The sequence below is a fragment of the Pholis gunnellus genome, assembly GCF_910591455.1.
Source record: "Pholis gunnellus genome assembly, chromosome: 18".
NCBI classification, from domain to species: domain Eukaryota; kingdom Metazoa; phylum Chordata; class Actinopteri; order Perciformes; family Pholidae; genus Pholis; species Pholis gunnellus.
The window spans coordinates 3,220,638-3,243,933 of NC_136545.1; the positions used below are offsets into that span (position 1 = coordinate 3,220,638).

A 23,296-nucleotide genomic window follows, 5' to 3' on the forward strand; every position below is an offset into this window, starting at 1 on the left:
TTTTCCTCACTCGTCAAGGTTCCAAGCGAGCTCAGACAATACTAGAAGGTGGAGTTAAAACACTGCAGACCACTGATTGGTCAGACAGAATCGTCATTAGCGCAATAAGGGAATCCATGTTTAAAGTGAACTGCACAAACCCACCATTTTTTTTAAATCAGTTGACCCAGATTTAAAAAAAGTGCAGGCCACAAAACTGGGTTTTTGAGTTGAGTCGAGCCAGCCGAACCATGCAGTGGAAATGCGACATACGTGTTGTCCTTTTGAACGTACCATAGTTAGTTTGACTAGCCATTTACTTGGGTGTGTCCTTCACAGCTTTAAAAATATCAATGTCATGATATATGAAATCTCTTGTCATGTTCCAGGTCCTCCAACAGCATCGACCACCTCCACAGCAAACGAGACTCTGCCTACTCCTCGTTCTCCACTAGCTCCAGTATCCCAGAGTATCTTGCCTCCAACCCCTCCTTTAGCCCGGAGCGCTCCTACTCGCTGGAGACCGTCCCTCAGAGAGAAGGAGAAAGTGGTGAGATGCAGCAGGCTGACGTATGTTACGTCCGGACAGTCTATGAAGCCCAGCAGGGCCAATCTCAAGAGCACGAGCTGAGCTCCGCTTCCACCACTTCGCTACGCAACAGCGATTCCAGAGGCGGGGGAGGGGCGAGGCCGGGTCTAAACCGCGATCTGCAAGGTGACGGTTCTGCGTTAGGAATGGCTTTCGGGTAATGTAACTATAATGTGATGATGTCATTGATTTTCTTTTGTACTATTGGCTCCAGGTTCAGTGGGTGGGGTCTGTTACCGTGGCAGCAGCAGTGGCAGCAGCAGCAGTAGTGGCAGCAGCGGCGGCGGCGCACTGGCATCAAACAGACACAGTGTGGGTCCAATCTTGGGCCCATCAGCCAGCCGCAGCTCCTACGAGAGCCTGAAGGGGGCGCCGGCTCCACCGAGGCGCAGCGACAGCTACGCAGCCATCAGGAACCATGAGAGACCCAACTCCTGGTCCAGTCTGGAGCACGCCCGCTCACTGCGGTGAGTAGGGTCTGTCAAATCAGGGTGAATCTTGATTCTCATCCAAAAATAGACCCTAATTGGACAATGAGAATAGTGATGAGGATTTGTTACCATCAAGAGCACAAAGTCCGCCCCACTTGCAGTCGAGCTTGTGTTCCAAAGTGTGTTTCACCTTCTTTTAAACTTGAAGACAAGCCAAGCTCGGTATGAACTACTTAACTTAGCAGAAAAATCTAAACACCTCATTATTTTGTTCTCTTGTTTATGAACGAGGTGTATGGCAGGTGTTGTTCTTAAAAGCTAAAAATTAACGGTTCTGATATCTTTGTTAAAGTGACCAGTTGGTCAAGTTTTAGCAAGTACAGTGATAGAAACATATTGTATGTAAAAGACTAATAATATCAAACTCTGTTATAAAATACACGGTGGAGCAGAGGATGGACCACACTGCAATGCAATACAATACCCTATGACATACACTGCAGTATAGTATGCTATGATACAATATAATACAACACAATATACTACGCTACAATAGAATGTTTTATGTTATGCTACAATACAGTAACGATACAAGATGATGTGTTACGATATGTTACTCTACGATACGATAAGTTACGCAACAATAAGAGATGCTATGCTACAGTGCACTGTGCTATGAAATAATATGGTAGATACAATGTGCTACAAAATGCTGTGATGAAAATAAATAAGATTCAATTCTAAATGATACAATACAATGTGCTATGCTACAAAATCATCCACAACAATACAACACAATATGATATGAAACCGTACGGTATAGTACGATACCATGTGATTCAAAACTGTTTGGATTAAAACAATGGAGTTTGAATTTTTGTTGTAAAATATGATGTATTTGTGTAAAATGAAATGTATACTAATCACAAATTATTTAATCTAATGTTCTTTTTACTCAGGTCTCTGCAGAAAGGTTCCTGGCATCACTCCAGTGGCCCTGTGGCCTCAAGTGCAGGTACATCACATTTACATTTTAAGGATCCAAATATACCATTTTATTCTGCTCTACCAATTAAAGTTGTAACAGGAGGTTCCTAAAGAGGCCAAAGTTTACCGATAGAGGACCAGTAAATTTATAGAAAACAATGCCTCAATATACAACTGGCAATATGTCTATAATATTTAATATGCTATCATCATCCTCTGCATTACTTACAAGCACTGCCATCATTGCATCATGACTGTGCTTCCAGCTAAAGGCTCGTACGGCACCGAGGGCCAGCTCCACACAGTGATAGAGAAGAGTCCAGAGAGCAGCCCCACCACAAAGCCCCGCCAGGGTGGAGGCTTTCCCCAGCCCCCTTCCCCTACTGGGGCCTCCTCTAGACTTGCCAGCCCCATCCCTCAGTCTGGCCGGCTCATTCTGCCCATGGGCGTGTACCCCGTCCCCCAGCTTGAGCCCCACTACGCACAGATACCCAGCGCCAGCCATGGGTCGGACTCCTCTGGAGTCTACCCAGCCCTGGCCAAGGAGAGCGACCGACAGCAGCAGCAGCAGCTGCTGCAGGTCGACGGAGGGAGAGAGGAAGGGGCGACGGAGAGGCGGAGAGATGGAAGGATGTCAGCTACAGAAAACGGATACCAAAACAACATTCCTTCTTCACTATACCCCTATTCCTCTTCTTCAGCATCTGCCTCGACACAGCTCAGGCCTCAAGCACATGAGGCAGACAGGTGACTTTTATGCTGATATTTCAACCAACAGTATTTGGACTGTCTTCACTCTCGACCAGTGGCTTTAAAAAATAATCGGAGCTGAAGTTAGTTGAAGTATGTTCTTAAAAGTTATATTTTTGACAAAATATGGCTAAATTAACAACATTGAGGTGTCTAGATGTTGTGGGGCGTCTCAGATGCTAAGTCTGTGTCCTACACCATGACAGCTGATAATCATATGTATCTGGTTCTAGCATTAACTTGTCACGGAGCTGTAATAAATAGTTCACATTGGCCCTTAGCGCTAACTCAGTCTTCTGCTTTTATCAGGCCTCAACAGGAAAACATGAAAACACACCACATGAAAACTGCTGGAGAGGAATCGGAGGACCAGACAGGGGCCCAAAGGCCTCCAAACCACGAGGGACCTCACAGTCAGAGCTTCCAAGGGTCCCATATTCAGACAAGCCAGAGAACCCGCAGCCAAGTGTTGCAGGAACAGAACCAGGATTTCCATATTGCCCACATCCAATCGACTGCTGGATTCAGGCCCCCATCCTCACAAGAGCGGAGGGAGCCCGGTACACCAGTCCAGTCCAGGGGAGACAGGAGCAGGTACACAGGGATGACTGTTGTATGACATGTTGAAATCATGTCTGATTATGAATCCACAGCGGTTTGATATTTCTGATTCTGTCCTTGCACTTTGTGAACCTCCGTTAGGATGCATTAAGCAACTCCACAAAAATATCTCATAAATTGTAATTTGCGTCCTGCTCAGTAGGCTTTGTGAGGTTTCCAGCAGTAGAGTCCCTGTCTGCTCTGTGGCTTTCCTCTTCTTAGAGAACTTGTGCTGTTGTGATGCTGAAATGACCATCCAGACATTTCTTGTGGTATTGGGCAACACAAATAAACTTGACTTCACTTCATGGCATAGTAAAGCAACTGCTGATCTTGCAGTCCCTGCAGTCCTTCATAGCTCAGTCATCCGCCAGTTAAAGTCCTTTAGCAGGACAGAACCCTCCAACTGGTCAGAGTGGTTCAAGGTGATCCAAGAGAGGCTTCCTGATTTACATTTTTTGTGCAGAAAACAACAGCATGATAAAGGATTGTGACAGCCAATCAAGCAAATTTGTTTTGCCTTTACGTAATGCAACTGGCCCATGTCCAAGACAACACAGACTCGGTTATTTTATGACACTAGCTTTGCAGAAAATAAGAGACACTCCCGTAGAATTCCAAAAGCCTCATCTGCTGCTGCTCCAGACAAACGCAGTGCCGAACCCAACGTTTTTTACCAGAAAATGCTGAGAATGGTCAACCTTTCGCTATGAGATGACAGCCAATTAATTTGAAACAACTGTAGAGGAGGTTGGTTTGACATTAGCATCACGCTGCTGGGCCCAGCAAACAGACACATCCACAACAACACAAACTCTTTTTGGACAGAAAGCAAATTTCCATCTGTAATAGCAGCTTCCTGACAGTGAATGATTGGTTAGCTCATACAATGGTTGGATGTATTGTATGTATCAGGAGAAGTCAGTTGATGGCATTGATGATTTTCACTAATTTTACTTACTAAATGTCCTCCATTTTCTCCCCCTCCCTTCCTCCATTCAGATCAATGGACCAGGCCAGCATTCATTCAGAGCCAATGGCTTCCTCCAGGCTCCCCCAGGGACAAGTACCTCCTACCCAGTTACCCGTTCACCCTCAGCCTCAGGCTCTGTATTCCTCTGCCTCCCAGCCTCATCCCCGTCACCTCAGTGACTCAGCAGCTCTGCAGTACCAGCACTGGGACCACAGAGAGCAGGACAAAGACAGAGAACACCCACTGACCCGTCTGGAGATCGCCCTTGCTGAGGTTCAGCGATGCGCCAGCCCCAACAGTGTCATCTCTACCAGTAGCCATGGCAACAGCAGCTTTGGCGATGGCAGCCAGGGACCTGTCCGCAGCCTCTCTGTCCTGGAGAAGGTCAGTTGTTTCGAGCGTCGGGAGCGCACCGGAAAGCAGCGCAGTCACAGCGCTATCAACGCACCAGACAAAGTGAGGGTAACTGAAACCAAACTTTGCTTGGTCACCATGTTTTTTTGATGATTCAACTGAGAAGCAAATAATAAACTGTCAGTAATTTGTATTGTGCGTAATAAGCACTACTGAAAAGGAAAATTAGTTTGTATGGATTTTTTGACTCACCGCACAAGGTTTGACTCATTCCAAATTTGCCTCCTAAATTTGAAAGTCTTGAGCCTTGTTGGCTGTGATCCCGCTTCACTGCTTTATTTTTTCTGATTTTGAATCAGATGACTGAGAAAGGCCGCATCTCCCCCTGTGGAGCAGATGACCTCAGAAACATGCTGGAGAGAAGCAATAGCAGGACCAAAGCCCACAGGACCATGAGCTACAGAGGAGGCAGCAGGGAACACATGCAATACAGGTAGAAGGGTTGTGGGTAATTGATAAAACTTTAATTTCTCCATAAATGTTGGTATGATACAAACTGTATTTATCACAATTTCAGCCTATACGGTATGGCCACATTTTATTTGTATCCACCTTTTTTGTGTTCCAAATTGTTTTACAGCAGCAAAAACGTGCATTCAATATTTATCCCGTGTATTGCAACATTTTGCGTCTGAAGTCCTTTCAGATTAGCTATAGTTAGATTGAGTCACATTAACTGGACTAAACTCCTTGTCAAAAGGCAGTTACATTTCTGTGTGGTGTTCAGGACCCCAGCAGATCCCAGTTCTGCTCTCCTGAGGAGCCGTAGCACCTTCCATCTGGACGAATCCAGGGAGGGTGAAAGCAGGAAAGACTTTCCCCGGACACAGGACATCCAAGAGATGTTGGGTTCCATGCAGGACACGTCCCTCAACAGGTCAGTCTTCCCACAGATCAGAGTCCTTCTGCAAGTCAGCGTCCTCAAACAGGTCAGAGTCCTCCAACAGGTCAGAGTCCTCCAACAGGTCAGGGCCCTTCCACAGGTCAGAGTCATCAAATAGATCAGAGTCATCAAATAGATCAGAGTCCTGCAGTTCACAGTCCACCAACAGGTCGGACTCCTTGCATAGGTAAGTCTTCCAACAGATCAGAGTCCTTCTGTAAGTCAGTGTCCTCAAACAGGTCAGAGTCTTCCAACAGGTCAGAGTCTGCCAGGTCACAGTCCTCCAGGTCAGAGTCCTCCACGTCAGAGTCATCAACAGGTCAGATTCTTTTAACCGGTCCGAGTCATCAAATAGATCCGAGTCCTGCAGTTCACAGTCCACCAACAGTTCGGAATCCTTGCATAGGTCTCCAAACAGATCAGATTACTCCAGGTCAGAGTCCTTCATCATGTCAGAGTCCTCCAACAGGTTAGAGTCCTTCAACAGGTTAGAGTCCTAAAGGTCAGAGTCCTGCAACAGGTTAGAGTCCCTCCACAGGTCAGAGTCTTCAAACCGGTCCGAGTCCTCCAGGTCCAACAAGTCACAGGTCTTAAGCAGGTCAGAGTTCTTCAGCAGGCCAGAGTACTTCCACAGGTCAGAGTGTTTAAACAGACCAGACTCCCCTAGGTCAGGGCCCTTTCACATGTCATAGTCTTCAAACAAGTCAGAGTCCTCCAGGTTACATTCCTCCAACAGGTCAAAGTACTTCACCAGGTCACAGTTCTTCAGCAGGTATAAGTTATTTAGCAGGTTAGAGTCTTCTAACAGGTCAGATTCCTCCAACAAGTCAGAGTCTTTCAACAGGTTAGAGTCCTCCAACAGATCAGAGTCTTTCAACAGGTTAGGCTACATCCAAGCTAATACGTTTCCGTTTAAAACCGGGGTTTTAAAAAAAAACGATCTCTGTCCACACGGGCGTTTCAGGATTGTTTGCGAAATGATTTCCGTCTATACTAGCAAGCCTAAAAATGAATCTCACATGACTATTCACGTACACTGGTGTAAACAGGAAGTAGATTGGTTGCTTCGTTGCAGAAAGTATTATTGTAGTCTTTAATAATGGAAGGTAGTGCTTGATACTTAAGATGTTTCTCAATCATCTTCTTCTATTAACTCAAACAGACAAATTTCGTGAAAAGTTTAAGAAGTATTATTTTTTAAACTTAGTTACAGAACTGCGGATCTTTCTCTCACACACATCAAATTAGCTTCAAATTGAACACTTTCAAATCAAAGTTTAATAGATTATGGGTCAATAAATTTGGTGAACACAAGTATCACTCGTTTCCTCGGTTTCGTTGTTGTGTGTCACACTCGTAACTCTGCTGGTGGCTGAAGTCCCTGTCATACTGGAGAGCATTTATGCTTTTGTTTGTTTACAGTTTCTGTGTTGACTTCACAATAGTTGTGCAGAACAAAATAAGCATTAATAAGAATGTTGAATTAACCACCATCGATATTCACAGCTGTTTTTGAGTTTCTCTGAGCCACCCTGACGGATGTAAACTTGTCTCTTACCAGATGTTACAGGGACTCTTTGAAAGATGCCCAGTCCAAGGTCCTGCGGTCCACCTCCTTCAGAAGGAGAGACCTCAGCTCCTCAATCAGCCCTTCGCCTCCTGCAGCTCCTTCTCCCTTCTCCTCCTCCAGCAGCCCCCAGACTCCACCTGTCACGGCCAAGCACCAGTCCCTGGAGAAAAAAGGCCCAAAAACCATGCCCAAACCACAGGGCATTGTTATCACGCCACAGTCGCCGCCACCGGTCATTTCCCTTCACACCCCGAAGGAGCGTCACGTGGTCAGCCCGGAGACTCGAGGCCCGAGCCCACCAGCCCTACCCACTGTCCCACCAGTTGGACCTCATGCTCTGATGCGGATCTGTGGCCGCAGGCGTCTGACAGGCGACCAGAAGAAGCGATCATTCTCAGAGCCAGAGAACATGAACGAGGTGGGAGTTACAGATGCAGAGACTGCTGCCTTCTTCAGGCGTGGAGGAGGTAAATACACTTTAGACAATGCAGTTCTGAAAACACCTGTGGCCCTAGACACCTCACCTTGCGAGTCAATATTGCAAATGTCACAATGAAGCACTAATTAAAAGTACTTGGGTCGTACGGCACATTTCGAAGAAACACAACTAAATAAAACAATCTAATTAGTCTTGCCATGTAATAATAACTCAATTATTTTGTGGAAAATGGCTGGCTAACTTAAAACCCAGCTCATTAATTATGTGGGATAAATGTGTAGACAGGCATAGAGATACAGCTGTTGTTCTGTTAGCCACTTAGCTATCTGTTGTCTTGTTTCACATAAGAGTTTAATGGCATTAACCCATTTCAATTCAGTTTATCTAAATGAAAGTGAAAAGGGGCAGCTAGTCCCAAAAAAACATCTTAACGAGTTTGACAGGTTTTTTGGACCCCAGCTTGCCCCAGCTAGCTTGCTGCTAATGTTGAGCAGAATATACCTTTTAGAATGAATTTAGCAAAATACAAGAGGAGCAAACTTTGCTGGTTACGAAGTAATTACTGGATGACAGTGAATCATTTAATTTGTTTACAGAAATTACTTTGAAAGGCTGACTTTGCTCCAGAGTTGACATCAGCAGCATGCTAGCTATAGCGGTAGCTTTATGCTCACTACAGCTAAGTTTTGGGAGAATAAGGCTGAAGTATTGAAGACTGTTAAGTAGCAAAGCTAGCATCACATTCTAAGAAATATTAATTTAGTCTCCCGATACTTTGATCTAATACTTTCTGATTCAAATAAAAAATGTTGGCAGTGTTTTATTTATAAAAACTTCTTGTATAACTGCTTTATGTTGACAACATTAAACATTGATGCATTTGAGAAGCTTGGTTTATATTTTAAACAAGAATATTGTATTGTAGAAAAGCTATTGTTTTGGTATTGGTACAGAATCTGAGGTTTACTTCTGGCAACGGTAATAGAACTGTTGCAAAGACATCCCAGCCCAAAGGAGAAACAATGCTTTTTAAATATAATTAAATGGAAGCTTTTTCCTCTTCCACGTTGTGGAATGACAGTATTGTGACCGTTGGGTATCGAGTCTGTGTGTGGCTGACCAAGGGCTTTGACCCTGATCTCCCTGTCTGTCAGAGACCAGCGTGGCAGACCGACGGAAGATGTTTGAGCTTGTGGCAAGTCGTTTCGGGGGCGGGGCTCTGCAAAATGCCACGTCAAGGCCCGACTTGCGTCAGCTTCAGCATGATGCTCTGACTGAATACGTGGAGAGGAAGAGAAGCGTGAAAAGAGACAAGGGAAGACAGAGGAGTGGACTGAGGCCCCGTAGTGCATATCTACAGCCTGAAGACAGCAACTATACAGGTGGGTGGAAGAAGGGAAGAAAAGGGATGAGGGGTGACCATTTGATGGGTGGATGATGGATAAATGGGAGGTAAATAGAATATTTAAGTGATAGACAAAGTGAAACAGATTAATCACGTCCTTCCTTTTTTCTTCTCTCTTCTCTCTCCCCTCCTTCCTCCTCTCTTTCCTTCTCTTCTCTCCAGTCTCCTGTCACTCAGAAACACTCAGCCTTTCCTCTAGCTCCAGCCTGCTCTCCCTCCAGGACTCCGGTGCAGATCGATTCTTCTCCTCCAGCGAGAGGCGTCTCTGCTCAACCCTCCTTCCTGGAGCCGACCAGCGGAGCCTCCAGTCCAACCTCTTCTACCCGGGCACGGTGACCATTCCGAGGGCTCCGGCTCACCAGCCTCCTGGGTAACCAAAACAGACTACAGCTGCATCTAACACAGATCTTTGTGTGGCTTTAGGATGGCAATTTTGGTCTGTCAGTTGGTCGCTCCAGCACTTTTGTCCAGACCAATATATATATATATATATATATTTATATATACGGTTTGCCATTAGAATTTGTACAAACATTCATTATCCCCAGAGGGTGAAACCTAATGGTGACTTTGGTCACCAGCAGTTTTAAGTTGAATTATTACAACATGATTACAATGCAATAACTCCTTCCTTGTTTCTACTTCCAGTGCTCCATCTCTTGAGCCCAAGGCCCAGATCCTCCAGGATATCAACCGTGAAGCAGGGCTCAGCAGAGAGAGTCAGTCCTCCAGCAGAGACCTGGGCCTAGACCCCCTACAGATGGCCTCGGGGCCTCAACTCAACCCGAGACTGTCCATGCAGCTCAACGGGGCTCTGCAGAGGGCCGGGTCAGCTCGGATGTCGGCTTCCGCTGAGGATCTCCTGGAGAGATCCGAGGAGAGACAAATGACTCCTCAACACCACCGCTCCCGCTCCTCCCCCACAGTAGAGAGACTGAGACAGGTAACACTGCACTCCTGCAAGGAGCTCACAGTTTAGTTGATATTGTTGTAGCCCAAAATGACTGAATTTACTTTGGATTTTATGACTCAGTTTACTTTATTTTGTGTTATTGTTTCGTAATTGTGTTGCAAGTCAGGAGGAACAAAATAGATTATATAATCAAGAAATTAAAGGATCAGAATTTGAAATGAGTTGGTTAATGTGAGTGGTTGGTGAAAGTTCCTGTTTTAGGTGGTACCTGGTAGTTTGTGCAGACAGTAACCTAGGAACTGGATAAAAACAAGATGGTGACTTTAGCCTGCAGGATATATATATATATGTATACTGTATTTATGTGTAGATATGTATTTTTTTTTTTTTTAAAGATATACTATCAAAGACAAAAAAAATCCTCTTTACTTCTCATAACACCAATGTAAAAAATTAAATTAGACATAACATTTTCAACAGACATTCATGGCTCTCTCTGATTACCATTTTGTTTGATGGCATTTTGCCGTTGAGGGACATTTGGCCCTGAGTCACACAGGAAATACCCAGAGTCCTCAAAGTTTCCTGTGAGGAGCCAGGGAGCCGGGGACGGCTGCTGGGCGCCGTCCGATGTGCACGATAGCAAAGATAACACACACATACATACATTTACACAGTCTTTAAAGGAATGCGGTAAAGGATGAATTTGCCTTTTATCTCCGTCAGTGATCAGAGCAGGCAGTGTCACATAAACATCATTACACTTCAGTCAGACAAACAGACAGTCTGTCCTTTTACTTTAAACAGTAGATTTCACCACAGGGTCCTACAGTCCTGCTTTCACAGCACTGATATTTTTAAATTGAGCAGCTGGCGGAGAATTTGAACTGCGTTAAATTAAAAAAAGCTGTATTTTAGCACACTTGGTTGATGTAATACTGTGTGTATTCTGTGATGGAGAGGGGCAGTGTGAAGTTGAGTTTCTTTTTAATGGGAAATTTTGAACTATGTTTGATTACACAGACATGTTCAAGTTTGTGGTGGAGAGCTGAAACCGCTCTAACTCACTTCAGTGGTGAAGCAGCAGACTTGTGATAAGGTCTCTGGACAGACTTGTGATGATGCCGCAGTCTAGAGCTACTGCAACCACGAGAGGTCCATGAGCATACAGTCATCAATGAGCACAAAACATATCAGGCTGATCGTTCTAGTCGTATGCGAGATTAGCTGCGGACAGACAGATACACGCGCACACACACAATCGGTTGAACACATGATCTCCCCACAGGCTAACACCTAGCGGAGATAACGTTAATAACAAACTGGTGAACTGGTACTAGTTACTGTGCAATTCTACAAATTATAGATAGTAAAGTTTCCAAGAATAAATGAATATTGGGGCATCTGGTAACATGATGCTTAAGACTCATCCTGCTCGACTCCAGCCAGGGACCTTCAGTCCATGTCATCCCCCTACTTCTCACTGCATTTCCTGTCTGTATCTTTACTGTTACTTTCAAATAATGACAAAATGCTCCAAAGAATATCTCATGTTTACATGGATGTCTCTTAGCTTTTCCTGTTGGTAAGATTCAAGCAATTCCACAAAGGAAATTCCCCTGGAACTGCTCACAACTTTATACAACTTTGACATTCTTGATACCACTCTACATGTGTTTGCATTGGTTGAAGCCAATTGAGCTGACTTTTTAGCATAGACTACAGGAAGTTACCGCTATTTAACTCTAAATGGCCCGTCCGACTAGTAGTTCCAGCCCGTAACTCCAAAGCATATTTGTTGTCTTTATTTAGAAATGATCCCTCCCATTAATATAGCATTACCATAATACCTATATTATTATAGCTTACAGGGGAGTAAATAAGGACAAAAAAACGGCGACAGTACAGATGATATTGTTGATTTGTGTCTTGTGTGCACTAAATTACTTTCATGATAACTATCACAATGTTATCTCAATATCAATGCCGTTAAAGTTGTTGAAGTATTCAAATTGACGTGATAAAAAGTCAAATTCATCTTCATCTCATTGAGACAAATAGTTGTGTTTTTGATGTAAAATGACACTTTTGTGTCACAATCATAGATTGTATATAAGAAGAGGACGTAGTCGTTAAGACATCACCCATTGATTTGTGATCTGCTGTTTTTGAAGCCTCGAGTTCGGCATTTTGACCGTCGCCATCTTGTTTTTTTTAAACCAGTGAATGGAAATTACCATATTTGGACTCCGGAGGAATGACGTATATGTCTCTGGTAGCTGTAGCGACTTGTCAATCAGAAGTTAGACACGCATAAAGCATACTCCTCTTAATGGTCTATTTAACTCTAAATGGACCATCATTTACTAAATGAACATCATGCTGTGTTGAAGAAGACTTGAAACTAGAGCTTGAGACCATAAACTCATGTTTACAATGTTTACTGAGGTAATAAATCAAGAGAGAAGTAGAGTCATTTTCTCATAGACTTCTATACAATCTGACTTCTCTTTGCAACGGGAGGACTCGCCCCCTGCTGGCAATTAGAGAGAATGCACGTTTAAGGCACTTCCACATTGACTACATGTTCCAGAACCGGAGGTTTCCTCCTGGTCACGATATAAAAAGATTAGCTCAAAGTGATACAGCATGACTCCATAAGGAGAGGATAAACAGCAGCAGTGGAGCTCTCTTCCTAGAAGACTAAACTTTGTCTGTGTGTGTGTTGCAGGACTTCCCTCCAGGTGACGTCGGGATGTTTGGGGCCTTCGTCTCCGAACCTGGTCGCCGCTCTCTGGCCGAGGACAGGTACGTCACATCTCCGTTCAGACTCACGTGATCGTGTGTCGAAAACGGCTGTCGGTTCAAATCCCAGAGCAGGTTTTCTTTTCCCCGTGAGTTCTCACAGTCATTCATCTGTCCCATCCTGTCGTCTCATTTATCATGTTTATCAGTTCAGGTCAGAAAACCTAAATTTGCATATATATGAGAAGATGAAAAATGTAGGTAGATGTTAGAACAAAAGACAAAAAAAAGTTAAATTATACACCAAGACTAAAAACCTCTTCTGCAGAGGGGCATCATCTTTTCTCACAGATGTCAGTCTGATGATTAGAGCAAAATGTTTGTTTCCCGCTGAAGAACTGAGGGATCATGGGAATTCACATGCTGCGCCGATATCTTTTATAGCTCCCTTCTATAATAGGCTGCTAACAGTCAGCCAGTGTGTGTGTGCGCTTTAGGCTCTTTGCCATTTTTAAACCAACTGTGGCCTTATGAGTCCATGTGCCCTGCTGCTGGCACCTCAGAGAGCCAGAGTAAGTAAGTAAGGAAAGAGGACAAGGAATGAGAAGGAAAGAAGGGGGTGAACAGGAGGAGGTAAAACAGAAGGGGAAGGATGGAATTTAGGGAAGGATAGATGACGGGAGGTGGAGGAGGGAAGAAGATGGATTGAAGGGGTAAAAAGATGGAAGGGGAGGAGTTGAGAAGAGGGAGTGTAGCTAGAGGAGGGGAGAAGAGGAAAGGAAATGAGGCAGGAAGTTAAAAGAAGGAGAAATACATGGGAGAGGGAACGAAAAGATGGGATCACAGAGGGAACGTAAGGATTGGGTGAAGAGAGAGAAAGTCTGAAATTGAATTCCAGGCAGCTTTGCAACAGGAGGAGGAAGGAGCGATATTTTGGTATGAAAGGAGGAGAAGATGGGAAGAGGAGAGGAGGGAGGAAGGTAAGAAAGGAGGCAAAGGAGTCAGGGGTTCAGATGTTATTAAAGAAAGAAGGAGAGAAGGCATTCAGAGGGAGGAGGAGAGAAAGGCAGGAGTGAGGTAGAGGAGCGAAGAAGAGGAGTCAAAGAAGGGAGGAACTGAGGAATTTCAGGAAGCAGAGAGAAGTCACTGGCACAGAGACAGAAAAACAAACAAAATACCGACTCCGGTCCACAGGGATTTATTCACTTAAAACTCTCAAAACTGTTTGCTCTCAAAATCTGAAGGTCAGATGTCGCTTCAGGAATTCTGTGTGCATGTTTACACAGATCTGTCTGGTGTCTGAAATTATAACCAGGAACATGAACGCACCACTACTGGTTCCTGAGCGCTGACCTGTAACAGTCATTAGATCTCTGAACCATCGCTGTGAGGAAAATGGACTGTAAAACAAGTATATGTATAATCTAAAACAGAACATATAGGAAGGCCCATTAGACAGTGTTTTAACTACAAATTATATGTACTTTATATTTTTGTTGTTAATTGTCCAAATCATCCATCAGTTTTTAATTTCTTCCCCCTTCTATGCAGGCAGTGTAAAGTCTTGCTTGTGTCAAAATCTAAAGGATCATCCTTTCCCAGAATTGCCTCCTCCGCCATAATCCACAAAGATTAAAAGCAATACCATGGGCATTATTAGTTTTCTTCAAATTATGCTTTGAAATTATTATTTTGGATTTTATAATATTGTTAGATGTTGCTGTTTTTGTCTAAACTTGTCGTAACTTAAGTATTACTAATTCAATTAAATGTACTTCTCTCTGACACAGCCATACTGTATGACTGTCTGTCTGACGTCTTCCTTCCTTTCTTTAATCCTTTCTTCATCTGTCTGTCTCTCAGACCTGCAGCAGTCGAGCTATCAGGTGGCCTCTTCTCGCCTCAACACTCCCAAAACAGTCGGAACACTGTCCAGCCTGCAGGACCTTCACAAGGTGAGCAACATTTAAAAATTGTTGTGGTCTCCTCTTCCTTGAAAGGAAAGCATGAGCAGACTAGTTCACTTCAGCCAAGATTGTTTTCCTTATCTGGCTTTTTCATTTTGATCTATCATCAATGTTTAGTATTATTTAGTTCCAAAGTGAAACACGGAGTAGATTTACAGCACTATTGTTTAATAATCGCATTAGGCCATACACAAAAGAAATAAAATGTGATGTTTAGTGTGGCATCAAACTGTCATTATCTGGGACTGGTCTCAGGTTATTTTTTGGGACCCATGGAATCCTACTTTGGTTCTTTAACTCCTCTCTGACCTTTCCTTGTGTTCTGATCCTAGACCCAGGCCCCTCCCACACACCTGTCACTTGTAGGGAGCGACAGAGGAACAGCGAGCGCCCGCGGACCCACAGCACTTCCACCTTGGCGGCCTCCGTTGGCCTGCCCTGCCCCCTCTCCCCACCTGGGAGCCAGGACAGAGGCAGCGCTGGGTGGCATGCTACCGAGAGGCTGAGCCAGGCCAATCTGGATGCCATCACCTTCCCAGGCACAGGTGATGGTGATGACAGTAACATTACTGGCCACACTGAAACTCTGGTGACGGACAGACAGACAAGACACAGTTTGAGTGACGCCAGCATATTAGAAGACACCGCAAAGGACACGTATAGAGGGAGAGCCTTCAGTTTAGAGATGATAGGAGGGTATTCTGCGGAAAACGTCAAACAGGTTTTGCCAGCGACGCCAGCACATTTACAGCGTGCATCCCCACCAAACATCGCGTCGTCTCCTCCCCCATCCTCCCATCCGTCTATTCCCCAGCACCTGTTGTCTCTTCGGATCTCCGAGTCGAGTTTCATTGACCAGCAGCACCCGCTAGAATCCTCCATAGGAATATCGCAGGACTATGACGAGGTCTTCCTCCAAAATCCTCCTCCGCCAATGAAAGAGACAAACATCTTGGAGGACTTCCCTCCTCCTCCTTCTCCTCTTCCTCCTCCTCCCCTCGAAATGGAGCAGGAAGCTGCTGTGGGAAGGTTTGTTTTACACCTTTTTCATTTTTAAAATTGGAATATTATCATTTTGGACCTTTTCTGATTTTTCTACTGGCTCTTTCTCTTTTTCCATTTCACTGTTCTCTTTGCTGTATTCAGTCCTAGCATGGAGGTGTCAAACACCTCCACCATTCCCAACAGGAAGTCACCCCTCCACTCCCCTCCAATGTCTCCTTCCTCCTATGTCTATCCTTCGCCTGTCCCCGTCCTCCTTCCTTCCATGAAGTCACAGCTCTCCACCATAACCTCCATCACCACATCTACCACAACCGATGACACCCTAGGTCTTGAGTACCAGCCCCTACCCAAGAGGGAAAAGACATCTGCAGAGTTACGAGTGGAGGCACTGGCCCGGCAGCTGGTGGGTACCTTGTGTCAGGAGTTGATTTGAAAAAAGGTTGCTGTACCTAGTTCTAATTATACATTTGTCGTTGTGCCTAGTTGTGACTCTACCTTGATCAGTGTACTTACTTCTTACGCTTCCTTTGCCTTGGTACTTTCTTCTGAGACTATTTTTGTCTTTGTACAGAGTTAACACTATGCCTTAGTTGTTGTTCCAAGTTCTGACTTTTTTGTTCTAATTCTGACTCCTGTCATCACCCTTTGTTCTAACTTTAATTTTGTTGTACCTAGTTCTGATTCTACATTTGTCATATACCAAGTCTTGACTCTGCCTTTGTCGTTGTACCTGGTTCTGACTCTACCTTTCTCGTTTAACCCAATTTCAACTATACCTTTGTCGTTGTAACCAGATCTGACTCCTACTTTGTTGTCAAACATACTTTGATTCTTCCTTTTTCATTGTATCCAGCTGTTGCAGGACAATTCTCTGGTGCCCCTCCTGGAAACCTGGGGGAGTAAATCCACTGTAGAGCTTATGGAGGAGATCTTTCCGAACAGCAGATTGGTTGGACAGCCGCCATGGCAACGTAGGGGCAGTAGCCGATTTGAGTACAGGTAATTCTGTCATGTTTCGTCTCTGACTATTCTTAAACATGTTCAGTGATATTTTAAATATGCTAAGATACTGAGATTTAGAATAAACGAAACACTCCTCTTTTGTAAATATTCTCATTTATTTCCCTGCAAACATTGACGTCAAAGAAGGAGTTATTTTCAATGAAATACTCTTTGCTCTCCTGGTTTAACGGTGCTGGTTTGTTTGTGATGTGGACGTAAAGACGAATATCCCAACTTCACTCAAAATCTTTGAAGCTTACTACTGCAGTCATTCCTTTCCCCTAGTTAGTAAAAACAACAGGGGAATGCAGGATAGTGGATTTACAACAAGAGAATGCACATCACAGACTGAACGCTGTAGGAGGATCACACTGGATTTCCTGAAGTGTTTTATGTAACACAAGGATAAAGACCTGAATGTTGAGTGTGTTTATCCCCAAGACCAAAATTGCAGAAAGTGACCGAAGGATAAGATAAATGGTTGGGGGAAAAAGACTTCCTGTAAACCAACATTTGTCATTCTTGTTGTGTTTGCTGACAGTTTCCTTCTCCTATCTGCTGCTGACACAGAGAAGAAACATCACAAGCCTCTGCTGTCCCTGCACATTGTGGCCTTTAAAGTCAGCAACATCTTGAATGTGTTTTGGTTTGTTGGTGAACATGATGTTCAGAGAAGGAATGTCACAAAGGCGTGCGATCATCAATTTAGTGGCATCATTCCTCTGTTATATAAGGTGCCGTCCAGTCGGTTGCAAGAAGGTGGTGTTTTTGCTTTGACCCTTGACCTTGGTTAAACATATTCTGCAGTACGGCTTTTTGTATTGTTGCCTCCATGTGCGAGTTAGATGCAGTTTGTTTTTTTTAGTTCTACAGTTGGAACAAATGTTTTCTTTTGTTACTGTTGCGTTGTCTGAAGACGAGGGTCATGCTCAGTGTATTTCCAGAAACTAAAATCAATCACATATGCTTTTGGTTCAGAAAATACAATCAGACATAGAGATGACGAAGCAAAATATATTTAGTTTTGTGGCTTTGTTGCCAGGTCATGGCGTAGTAGGACATACGTTAAGTTTAATGTTGGCTGAAGTAAGGTGATGTCCCCATTCTTAACCAACCAAGGGGACAGTCGTCAATGAAGAGACCACCTGATGTGTTTGAAGTGCTGGCGGTCTGGAACCAGTCTAGAGTGATCATGTCAAAATATGATTTCCTGTTGACTGACTGTTGAAGTTAGACCGTGTTGGTGTTGTCAGCCAGGACAGGAGAGACCAGACAAACCTGATCGATGTGTCTCAACAGTAGAGTGGGGAGAGAGTTTCATTAAACTACACAGATGAATCAGAGTACAACTGTGGATTCATAAGAAAACAGCACTGGTCTTAGTGGTGATAAAAAAAAGCATCTGCTAAAATGACTGACTGTAATGTAATGTAAGGCCCAGGGGGGTCAAACTCATTTTCACTCTGGACCACATCAGCATCATGGTTGCCCCCAAAGGGCCGGTTGTCGGGGGGGGGGGCAGATGTGACTTTTTGTTTTTTACTGTTCTTCCTTCTTAAAATAGCGTATGACTGTTTGTTCTTTCGCTCAATTCCACACTGATCCGATACATGTCAGTGTGACAGGTGGAGATATGGCTTCCTGCAGGCTAAACAGCTAAACAATGCTGACACCTAGCTGCCAGAGTTGGTATAACAGGATGTACTGAACCTGTGAACTCATTGTATGAAAGTAGTCAAACTCTAAACAATATTAAACAGTAAATGGCATAAAACACTGTCAATGTGTCACACATAAAATGACAGGAAAAAACAGTAACATACCTTATTTCTATAGTAGTCATTTCATTACATTTTGAGCATTTCTTTTTCTCCCTTTTGCTTGGATTCTGTTGCTCCTTTTCTGTGAATTTGCTTGTGTTTCTCACTGTATTTTACTTTTTTCTGTTTTCATTGTCTCAGTTATCTCACTCTTCTTCTAAAACACAGGAATGATAGATCGTGAGGAAATGCCATCAGAAATCTTTAGGGTTTTAAATAATGTTGTTCCCTTCCAAGGATCCAAGATGGCGTCTGTGATCCTGGTCAGAGCACAGCGACGGATCGAGGGAAGGAGACGGATCTGGATGTGGAAGAGAAAGACCTCAGCACCAGGAAGGTAAAAAAAGGATTCCTTATTAAAGTCTTTCTATCATTATCATTATTATTATATTATTCATAATAATAATAATAATTTTGTTGTAACGTAAACCTTAAAAAAATCCCCCTTCTCACCCTGTTTGCCAGGTGGAGCTGTGTGAGGCTCTGAGGCGCAGCGTGGCGGCTCTGCGGCAGGAGAAGGAGGCGTTGTGCGAGGAGCAGAGATGTCACCAGGCACTGGGGGCCAGCATCGAAACACTGGTGCAGGAACGCCTGAAGACCAACGAGAGGGACAAGTACAGCGTGTTCATCGGTACAACGTTCATTTGTACTCAGAGGCCGCGGCTCCCATGGGGCTTTGGATGACTACTACTACTGCAGAGTAGACAGAAACTGAGACGTTGACCTGCTTGTGTTTGCAGGAGACCTGGAGAGGATCGTGAACCTGCTGCTGTCGCTCTGCAGCCGGCTGTCGAGGATCGACAGATCCCTGCTGGCTCTGGAGAGAGGGGAGCTGACGCAGGAGGACACAGCAGGCGAGAGGGTGAGACAGGACAGGATCTACCCGTCTGACACTCTGTTTCCCTGTTACCCATGGGCCTGTTTACCTGCCCATCCAGCTGTAGCTGGGTTTAAGATCCCCTGTGACCCCATGCAAATCTGCCATGTCTGTAAAATATGAAATATTCTAGGTATTATAAATACTCACCACAAAGTCCCAATAAGGGTTCACTAAATATAGAGGTCTTGGTTTAGTCACGTATATGACTCCCATGTTATTATTTGGAGCTCCGAGAGCATTTTAGAGGTTTAGCTAGATACTCATGTAACATGGAGGACGACACAGATGGAACAATGTTAAATCAATGACAAGATGAGATGAGTCTCACTGTCTCTGTCATGTTAACTCTTTATTTATCTGTGTCACTCTCAAACTGACAGGATCAATTTATTATTTCTATGTCAACATGCTGATGTTCAACATGTTTGTTTTAGCATCTTTCCATGTGTACATCATGATGTTCATTTAGTAAATTATGGTCCATTTAGAGTCAAAAACAGGTTATGCTTTAGGGCGGGGCTACCTTGTGATTGACAGGTATATGAGTCTCTATGTCACTCCTCTACAGTCCAAATATGGTCACTTCCGTTCACTGGTTGCAAATATCCAGGATGGCGACGGCCAAAAAAAAACAAACCCAAGGCTTCAAAACCAATGACGTCACATCAACTATGTTCACTACTTTTCCAACTGTGCATGTCAAAATGTCCACTGTAATCGCCTGTTCAGTGCAAATCCATCCAGTAAGTGGACCAATGACTTCCATTCCTAGATCCACACTGCGATCTTTGAATTTTCCGTTTGTAATACTTTAAGCTGATACTTCTACAGCTTAAAGTATCAGTGATAAACAAGATTGTTTTGAAGCTGACACATTTTGTCTTCTCCTCCCACTCAGGAGTCCCTCCTTCACAAACGCTCTCTGCTCCTCGGACAAACCGAAGACGCCCGGGAGCTGAAGGAGAACCTGGACCGGCGGCAGCGCGTGGTCCACGCCATCCTGTCCGGCTACCTCGCTGAGGCGCAGCTCCAGGACTACCGGCGCTTCGTCAGCACCAAACCCTCACTGCTGATCCGCCAGCGGCGCGTCGATGACTTCATACGGCAGGGGGAGGAGCAGCTGGCGCGTCTGTCCGACAGCCTGCCGCAGGAGTTGGCGGAGGCCCGCGGTTGGTCGAGAGGCTATCCGTTCTCCTCATCGAGCCCCGCCCAGTGCCCTTCGCTTCTTCCGCCCTCTGTGATTCCAGGCCCCGCCCACTTAGTCAAGCCCACCACTGTGACGTCACTGTGATGTCACGGACAGGTTGCAATTGCGAGCGGCAGCAAAGGACGGGAAAGACAAGACAATTTGCTCCCTAAAAGCTTGAGTGATGCTTAAAACTGAAGGAGGAGGAGCCTGAAACCAGCTCCGTTCACAATGAAACAACTATGCAGACTTCACACAATGTGCCTCATTCTATTCACACGTGTACTGTACGTTACACCTCTTTTGAACCTGCGCTGAGTGGACTAAACCGACTGCTGCCAACATTTCTAATGATCTTCTGCTCTGAATGGGGATTTTTAAGGGCCATCGGTGGTTTTCAGGGCGTAAGTTCATCGTCAAATACTAGAAAAAGACAATTCCAGTGTTATGGATACTAATTTTTTTTTTTTTTTTTGCTCTCAATATCTAAATATCCCTCTCAGTAAAGACAAAAGCGGTGATTTAAAGCTGTAAATGTAAATTTCAGCTTTCATTTGTGCTCCATTTTCCAGATAGATTGGAAAGCCAGAGGACCTCGATGTTCTCAGCTCCGGAGGAGTTTAATAATACTGACCACAATCCTTGTGCAGACAGGTTAGACAGCAGCCCCAATTAAAAGTAAACACACAGACATTTTTTTTCCTGATCACTCTGGAGTGAACCTCGATGGTGCCTTCAGGAACCTCTAACATTCAGACGTTCTTCCAGAATCTTTATTTCTCATGACAAGACGAAGGGAGCAGGTGTATTAAACCTCCCAAAGACAAAATACTACGTCCTCTTTAGAATAAGATATTATCTTGTCAAACTCTTTAGAGATTTTCACAAGACCAGCTCAGCTTTCGCACGTTAAAAACGTATATAAAGCAACACCAAAATTGCAGGGACGCTGTTTCTAATTTACGGCTACAAAAACATTTAAACCTCTCAGAACGTGAGCGCATGAGTCACATGATACTGTAACACTACTACTGTCACTACTGTCTGTCTGCAACTCGTAGCACTTTTTTTTTTTTTTACTGTAGCAGCTTGACTTCTGTTTGCTGCAGAATTTACACTGAATGATAAACATAGTTCTACTCGTGATGTGATGAAACATTGGATGTCAAAAACACAATGGAGAAGTTTAGATTCCAAAGATTTTTCACAGTATGAATCATTTGCAGACATCAACTTGGTTTTGATTTTGAATTTGAGGTTTTGTTTGTTCCAAAAAAATCAATTATTCTTTCTTCCCTTTATTTCAAGTTTATTTTACAACCGCAACCATTACCTTCACTTACAAATAATCTCTGTTAGTTTTGGGTTAGCGGGCAGATATTTCGTCTAAAAACGTGAATAGCAAACACCCCGATATACTGTACCAAAAGATAATTAATTTATTATGACATGAAACACCGACAGAAAATGAAGACAATTAAGCAATCGTTGCTGATAAATGTGCCGTCAATCACTGGATTCATTAAACTGATTAGTTATGTCATTATGGTTAAACGCGCCGCGCAGTTTTGGATTCAGTTCAAGTTTTCTAGGTTCCAATAAACGTACAGCTTCTCAGTAACAAGCTGTCTCACTCTTATCCGTGTTCCTCTGTGAAATGAAACAGTGGTTGGTTCTTTAGTCTTCTGAGGAAGTCATTGTACTGCACTTCCATAAAGCTGGGGGGGGGGGGCTTTAGAATAACAATGATTCAAATCCAAGCAGCGGAGGCGGAAAGTTTCATGACACAGGCTTTCTGTTCTAGATTTCAAAGCCAATCAGTGATGACCCCGGTGACATCATTGACATCGTTATTTTCCCAGACTTCTCCTCCAGAGCTCCGTCGCCACGGTAGATATTATGCAACTGTTTCACAGGCTCATGACGAGTAAGCTAATCTTTATGTGTAAAATGAGTTGATTGCCCCTTTAATCTTATTAAACTTTCCACTTAGTGGATTATGAATTGCTGGAATCAGAACATGTTTTTTTTACTGTGGTCCTGAAAAGTTAAAAATAACTAAGAAATAGTTTTGCTGGTGAACCCAAAATCATAAATGTAGCAAATTTGTACTGAGACAAGGTGATGTATGTATGCAAAGGATAATGTTCTATCGCTCATCACAATAATTATATTCAAGTTGTTTTGAAGTCATTTGCTTTGCATTGTTTACCTTCAACTGTGAGAACACTGTCCTCTCTGGGTTCCCGTAGTTTTTCACAGAACACATTGTCCCACTCCTCCGTCTGCCAGTGATGATCGGGTGTGTATTGGAGTCCGTTTATGCCATGTAGCAGGTGCCATTTGGCTTTCCTTCTGTTCAGTTAATCCGGGGAGCATCAATATTTATTGTTTAACAGCAGCAGCAGTGTGTGGAATCTAAAATACACAGAGGGTTTATACAGAGTTTAAGTACTGATCCGGTTCATTCTATACCGACAGTACACGCTTATTTTCACTGTTTTAGTCTCTAGAGCACCTTTTGAATATTCTCAGTGTGCCACACTCTCTGAACACGACAGCACACAGTCCGCTTCATGACCGCATCATGACCCACGTTATGCTGTCCATTATGGTTTGTTCTTGTCACTTTCAGAGGCACAACACAATATCTCAAGACGTTCTATCGTTGAATGAAATTCAATGTTCGCTTTTTGAAAGAGGGACAGTTAAATAAGAAACGGCTCCATGTTTTTTGCAAAAATAAATGTATTTTGTA

The 23,296-nt window shown here is 43.9% G+C and overlaps 1 protein-coding gene across 2 annotated transcripts in view; it reads left to right on the top strand.

Moving 5' to 3' along the window:
• shroom3 (shroom family member 3) overlaps positions 1–23,296 on the top strand; it is a 68,771-nt gene extending 45,475 nt beyond the window's left edge. Inside the window, exons 6-26 of one of the 2 annotated variants that reach the window (XM_079179423.1) lie at positions 369–694; positions 783–1,035; positions 1,959–2,014; positions 2,253–2,733; positions 3,046–3,330; positions 4,339–4,771; positions 5,023–5,156; positions 5,451–5,600; positions 7,168–7,643; positions 8,770–8,997; positions 9,183–9,390; positions 9,669–9,963; positions 12,665–12,741; positions 14,542–14,633; positions 14,978–15,674; positions 15,792–16,053; positions 16,504–16,649; positions 18,710–18,809; positions 18,938–19,103; positions 19,213–19,334; positions 20,251–23,296. In XM_079179423.1, coding sequence (XP_079035549.1) covers positions 369–694; positions 783–1,035; positions 1,959–2,014; positions 2,253–2,733; positions 3,046–3,330; positions 4,339–4,771; positions 5,023–5,156; positions 5,451–5,600; positions 7,168–7,643; positions 8,770–8,997; positions 9,183–9,390; positions 9,669–9,963; positions 12,665–12,741; positions 14,542–14,633; positions 14,978–15,674; positions 15,792–16,053; positions 16,504–16,649; positions 18,710–18,809; positions 18,938–19,103; positions 19,213–19,334; positions 20,251–20,643 — 5,380 coding nt within the window. In that variant the 3' untranslated portion in view covers positions 20,644–23,296. The remainder of the gene's footprint in view (positions 1–368; positions 695–782; positions 1,036–1,958; positions 2,015–2,252; positions 2,734–3,045; positions 3,331–4,338; positions 4,772–5,022; positions 5,157–5,450; positions 5,601–7,167; positions 7,644–8,769; positions 8,998–9,182; positions 9,391–9,668; positions 9,964–12,664; positions 12,742–14,541; positions 14,634–14,977; positions 15,675–15,791; positions 16,054–16,503; positions 16,650–18,709; positions 18,810–18,937; positions 19,104–19,212; positions 19,335–20,250) is intronic. The other variant, XM_079179424.1, reaches the window with a different exon arrangement.